The following is a 5,372-nucleotide window of genomic DNA, read 5'->3' as shown; positions in this document are numbered from 1 at the left end:
TGGGCTTTGGGGAGGGAATCAGGAAGTGGATACAACTGCTCAACACCGATATCTGTAGTGCAGTCCAAATTAATGGGTGGGAATCAGATAGCTTCCCCGTCAGGTCTGGAGTCAGGCAGGGTTGCCCTCTCTCCCCTGTCTTGTTTGTCTGTTGCATTGAGCCCTTTGCCGAATCCATCAGGAAGGATGCGAACATAAGAGGAGTGACATTGCCAGGCAGTGGGGGCACTCAGGTCAAGGCCTCCCTGTACATGGACGATGTCGCCGTCTTCTGCTCGGATCCAGGGTCGGTCCGCAGACTGATCAGCGTCTGCGACCAGTTTGAGTTGGCCACGGGGGCCAGGGTAAACCGCAGGAAGAGCGAGGCCATGCTCTTTGTCAACTGGCCCGACCGATCTTCCATCCCCTTCACCATCAAGCCTGAATTCTTGAAGGTGCTGGGGATCTGGTTCGGGAAGGCTGAGGCATGTAACAAGAATTGGCTGGAGTGGATAGCCAGGGTGGGGAAGAAGCTGGAGCTGTGGAAGCAGCGCTCCCTCTCCATCACGGGGAAAAATTTGGTCATCAGGTGTGAGGTGCTCTCGGGGCTGCTGTACTTGGCGCAAGTGTGGCCCGTCCCTCCTTCCTACGCCAAGTCTTCCACTTCATCTGGGGGTCGGCGATGGACCGGGTGCGACGTGCCACAATGCACAAGTCGGCAGAAAACGGGGGTAAAAGCGTGCCCAACGTCGCCCTCATCCTGATGGCCACCTTTGTGTGTGGCTGCATCAGGCGGAGCATAGAGCCAAGGCACGTGGGCACCAAATGCCACTACCTGCTGAGGTTCTACCTGTCGCTGGTGTTGCGAAGGATGGGCCTGGCGCAGATGCCACACAATGTGCCAGTCAGCTGGACATTGCCGAACCATCTGTCGTTCGTGGAAAGGTTCTTCCGGACCAACACCTTTGACCACAAGTCCATCGGGCAGTGGTCAGCACGGAATGTCCTGCAGGCACTGCAGGGGAATGACTCCATGGATCCTGTGGCATGGTTCCCAGAGCAGACTGCCCAGCTTGTCTGGCAAAATGCCTCATCGCCAGAACTAACCAACAAGCACCAAGACCTGGCTTGGCTGGCGGTGAGGGGAGCCCTCTCAGTCAGATCCTTCCTGCACCGCCGGAACCTCACTACCGGCGCATGCTGCCTTCGGGATGGCTGCTACGGAGAGGAGACGGTGGCCCACCTCTTCACAGAGTGTGGATTTGCCAAGAGAGTCTGGAGAGGTCTGCAGGGGTCCCTGTCACGATTCATTCCGAGCAGCTCCGTCACAGAGGACTCTGTGATCTACGGACTGTTCCCAGGGACGCATTCGGAGACCGACATCGAGTGCTGCTGGAAGGTCATCAACTCGGTGAAAGACGCTCTTTGGTCTGCCCGAGCTTTGTTGGCCTCCCAGCGGAGCGAGATGTCCGTCAAGGAATGTTGCCGACTGGCCCCCTGCAGACTGCAGGAGTACGTGCTGAGGGACGCACTGAAGCTTGGTGCAGCCAACACCAAGGCCCTATGGTGGAGAGAGACGCCCCTCCAAATAAGGGATACTGGGTTAATGTCTGTAAATGTATGTAAATTTGGAAGTAAATGCCTGTATTGAATGTGTAACCTCCGGAAATGTCGGATGGGCTTGTTAAAAAATATGTTTTGTAAGTGATATTTATTACTTGAATAAAGTATTTTTTGATATAACATTAAAAAAAAAAAAAGAGCAAGTAAGCGAGAGAACTGAACATAGTAACCCAAAGGCTCTCTTCAGAGCCACTCACCATGTCTGTGGAAGGGCTAATCTTTCGCCACTATGCTTCGTGCGGGAAAAGTGTTCATTGTCGTTGTCGAAAACCGACCCTGCACATTGAGTTGGTAGCCCTGCAAAATCGTATGGCACTGGATTTTATTCTGGCCAAGGAAGGAGGGGCCTGTGACATAATAGGACGGGAAAGTTGTATTTATGTTCCCAACGAGTCGTCTAATGTTACCAACTTAGCTGCCCACATATTTGAGGAGGCCCACATAATCAAGAAGATTGGAAGCCAAATGCATGGCTAGTATAATGAGGGCAGCTTGTGACCATTCAGCCGATTAAGAGGTGTTTTGGGGGTCCATTGTGCACCAAGGTTTGATTTTTCTACTAATAATTTCCTTGATACTTGTAATACAGTATTGGGTTTTGTGGAGACTTTAATTGTTATCATGTTATGATAAAAGGAGGGAATTAAACAGTTTAAAAAGAAACAGGTCACAAAATGGTTGCCTGCTTCTTCTTGCACATTGTAAATTGCTTAGCTGAGCAGAAAGAGGTAAGCTGTGTTGAACCTTGAGAAGTACATGTACTACAAAATAAACAACTGACCTTTAGTTGGCTTTGCTAAAAATAATAATAAGAATAAGCTGAGATTGCTTTATTTCGAAAACTGACCTTCTGATGACTTCTTAATACCTTATATGGACATGGTCTTATTTCTTTCACTACCTTGTTTGGGCATGATGTTAGTGGTGCCACCTCATTCACTGATAAGAAAAAGATATAACTATATTGTGTTTCGGTGAGTGGGACACGAGGTGAGCTTGGGTATCTGAAGATACCTGGTGCTGATCTCCCCACTCCCGCCTGGCGTAATAAAGACTTTACTGTTTTCCACTAACTTTGTTGCATTGTTGTCTGTCTAGAGAAAACGAACTTTAACACTGTTGCAGAGGAGTGTCCCCGCCTGTTTAAAACCGGTCCGGTGTCGGAAAAGTCTGGGCGGCATTAGGTCATGAAGACAGGCTTTGCTACATGGAATCACAAAGATTCGTGTCGGCGAAATGTCACCTATTCATTCCCTTCACAGATGCTGTGATCGGTTGTTATTCCAATACTTGGAGTTGTCACACAGATAGTGGCGGTATGTAGGTTATATTTTCCCTCTGCGGATTAATGCTCTGGAAGTGTCGGCCTTTCTAAAATTCCCCAGCTCCCCACTCACTGATCCCGTTGGGAGAGAGCTCCATGTAACTGGCGGAGAGGAAAATGCGGGCTGGAGGAACCCAGACAAAAGCGGATCGTTTTGTGCGGAGCAGAAGTTGGATTTATTCATGGGAGCTGGAGGGACGCAAAGGGGGACGTGAGTTAGTCCGGGTGCTTCATACGAGAGCGGAGAGACTGAATGGAGACCCCGCCGCGCCCACCCCAGCCGGTACTCAGCCCTTCGACAGACATTGTGAGTGGCTCTGAAAAGAGCCGTTGGGTCGTTAGATTGATGTTTGGCTGATCTACTTGCTCTTAGTGCCAGAAGTTGCGCTGGTTTTCTTGGGCAAGAGCACGGCCTGAATATTAGGCAGCACCCCGCCCTGAGCGATGGTCACCCCTCCCAGCAGCTTGTTGAGCTCCTCGTCGTTGCGGACGGCCAGCTGCAGGTGTCTGGGGATGATGCGGCTCTTCTTGTTGTCCCGGGCCGCGTTGCCGGCCAGCTCGAGAATTTCAGCCGTCAGATACTCGAGCACAGCAGCCAGATAGACCGGGGCTCCGGCACCCACACGCTCACCATAGTTGCCCTTTCTCAGGAGCCTGTGAACACGGCCCACCGGGAACTGCAGTCCGGCCCGGGATGAGCGAGACTTGGCCTTGGCCCGAGCTTTACCGCTGGTTTTTCCTCGTCCAGACATCTCCCGAATCTTGCATACGCAGAATGAGAGAATGATCACAGACTCGCCCTTCTTGTACATTTGAGGAACCAGTGAACCGCTGATGATTGGTGAAAAAGCACTTGATCTCTTTGGTGAGGAGAATGACCCAATCACTAAACTGTTTCATCTGCCAATCAAAACCCGCAACAAATCGCTGAAAATAACTGCCAGTCCCTCCAAAACCAGAACTTTGAAATAGCCCGCCAAATTATAAATCTGGATATCAATACAATTTGCCACATCACATAATCAATGCTTTTTTGTTTATCATTTTTTATCTAATTGCACTGCGTTAAGATGTTAATTATACTGCTGCGAGTAAGAAATCCAATGTTCCGTTGACGGCACATTTGACAATTAAATACTCTTGACCATTGACCACCTTGAACCCCGAGCTATACGGCACAACACATTTAATTGATGATTTATTTGGGCCGGTAACCGATCACAAAAAAAACCCGATTCTCGGCATTAATTAGCGATCCGTTACCTTGTAAACGGTGTCGGATTATCGACTGGTCCCTTTTCACAAAAGTCGGAGTTTGGGCTACAGTGTGAAATGTTCCTCCTTGAAAGACTGAACGAATTGCATAGTAGAAATGCAATTCGGAACAGTTACAGAAATGAAGACAGGAGTTAATAAACCGCAATCCCCTTGGTAAATAAAACAACAGCACTAATCGGCTGCCCGTGGGCACAACTTATGGTGACTGGAACAAGCAAACGTGAAGAAAGGGCGGCACGGTAGCGCAGCGGTAGAGTTGCTGCTTTACAGCGAATGCAGCGCCGGAGACTCAGGTTCGATCCTGACTACGGGTGCTGCACTGTAAGGAGTTTGTACGTTCTCCCCGTGACCTGCGTGGGTTTTCTCCGAGATCTTCGGTTTCCTCCCACACTCCAAAGACGTACAGGTATGTAGGTTAATTGGCTGGGTAAATGTAAAAATTGTCCCTAGTGGGTGTAGGATAGTGTTAATGTGCGGGGATCGCTGGGCGGCACGGACTTGGAGGGCCGAAAAGGCCTGTTTCCGGCTGTATATATATGATATGATAAGTGGAGTTTCACTTCTGTTTAATAGACAGGCACGTAACATGGATACCGGCAATACCCCGCGTATTGAAACAACATTTCATCACTAAACATAATGTGAAATAATTTGCCTAGCAAAAATATCCTGAAACAATTCTACTGCGATTCATTAGTACAACTCTTTCTGCGAGAATGTGGGTGGCTCTTAAAAGAGCCATTGGGTTTTCGGTATTTTGTCAACAATGTGTGGATCTTTACTTGGAGCTGGTGTACTTGGTCACTGCCTTTGTCCCTTCCGACACGGCGTGCTTGGCCAGCTCCCCGGGAAGAAGCAGGCGCACGGCGGTCTGAATCTCTCGGGAGCTGATGGTAGATCTCTTGTTGTAATGGGCCAGTCGGGAAGCTTCGCCTGCGATGCGCTCGAAAATATCGTTGACGAACGAGTTCATAATGCTCATGGCCTTGGAGGAGATGCCGGTGTCGGGGTGAACCTGCTTCATCACTTTGTAGATGTAGATGCCGTAACTCTCCTTCCTCGACCTCCTGCGCTTCTTGCCCGCTTTGCCTGTAGATTTCGGCAAAGCTTTCTTTGCGCCCTTCTTGGCAGCTGCTTTCGACGTCTCAGGCATTTCCTCGGTGGATTT

General features: G+C 49.7%; 2 protein-coding genes across 2 annotated transcripts; both read right to left on the bottom strand.

The window, feature by feature from the left end:
- Window positions 1–3,285: 3,285 nt before the first annotated feature.
- LOC144609202 (histone H2AX-like) lies at window positions 3,286–3,705 on the bottom strand. The gene has a single exon (XM_078427620.1). The coding sequence runs from the start codon at window positions 3,676–3,678 to the stop codon at window positions 3,286–3,288; it is 393 nt and encodes a 130-aa protein (XP_078283746.1). The 5' UTR covers window positions 3,679–3,705.
- A 1,277-nt stretch (window positions 3,706–4,982) lies between these two features.
- LOC144609205 (histone H2B 1/2-like) lies at window positions 4,983–5,372 on the bottom strand. The gene has a single exon (XM_078427623.1). The coding sequence runs from the start codon at window positions 5,355–5,357 to the stop codon at window positions 4,983–4,985; it is 375 nt and encodes a 124-aa protein (XP_078283749.1). The 5' UTR covers window positions 5,358–5,372.

Source organism: Rhinoraja longicauda, chromosome 34, assembly GCF_053455715.1.
Source record: "Rhinoraja longicauda isolate Sanriku21f chromosome 34, sRhiLon1.1, whole genome shotgun sequence".
NCBI classification, from domain to species: domain Eukaryota; kingdom Metazoa; phylum Chordata; class Chondrichthyes; order Rajiformes; family Arhynchobatidae; genus Rhinoraja; species Rhinoraja longicauda.
The sequence above is the reverse complement of the archived record's forward strand: the minus strand, read 5'-3'. Positions and strand labels throughout refer to the sequence as shown.

Bases quoted from the DNA above. Each gene is read 5' to 3' on its own strand.
- LOC144609202 (XM_078427620.1), bottom strand. From the start codon at position 3,678: ATGTCTGGACGAGGAAAAACCAGCGGTAAAGCTCGGGCCAAGGCCAAG.
- LOC144609205 (XM_078427623.1), bottom strand. From the start codon at position 5,357: ATGCCTGAGACGTCGAAAGCAGCTGCCAAGAAGGGCGCAAAGAAAGCT.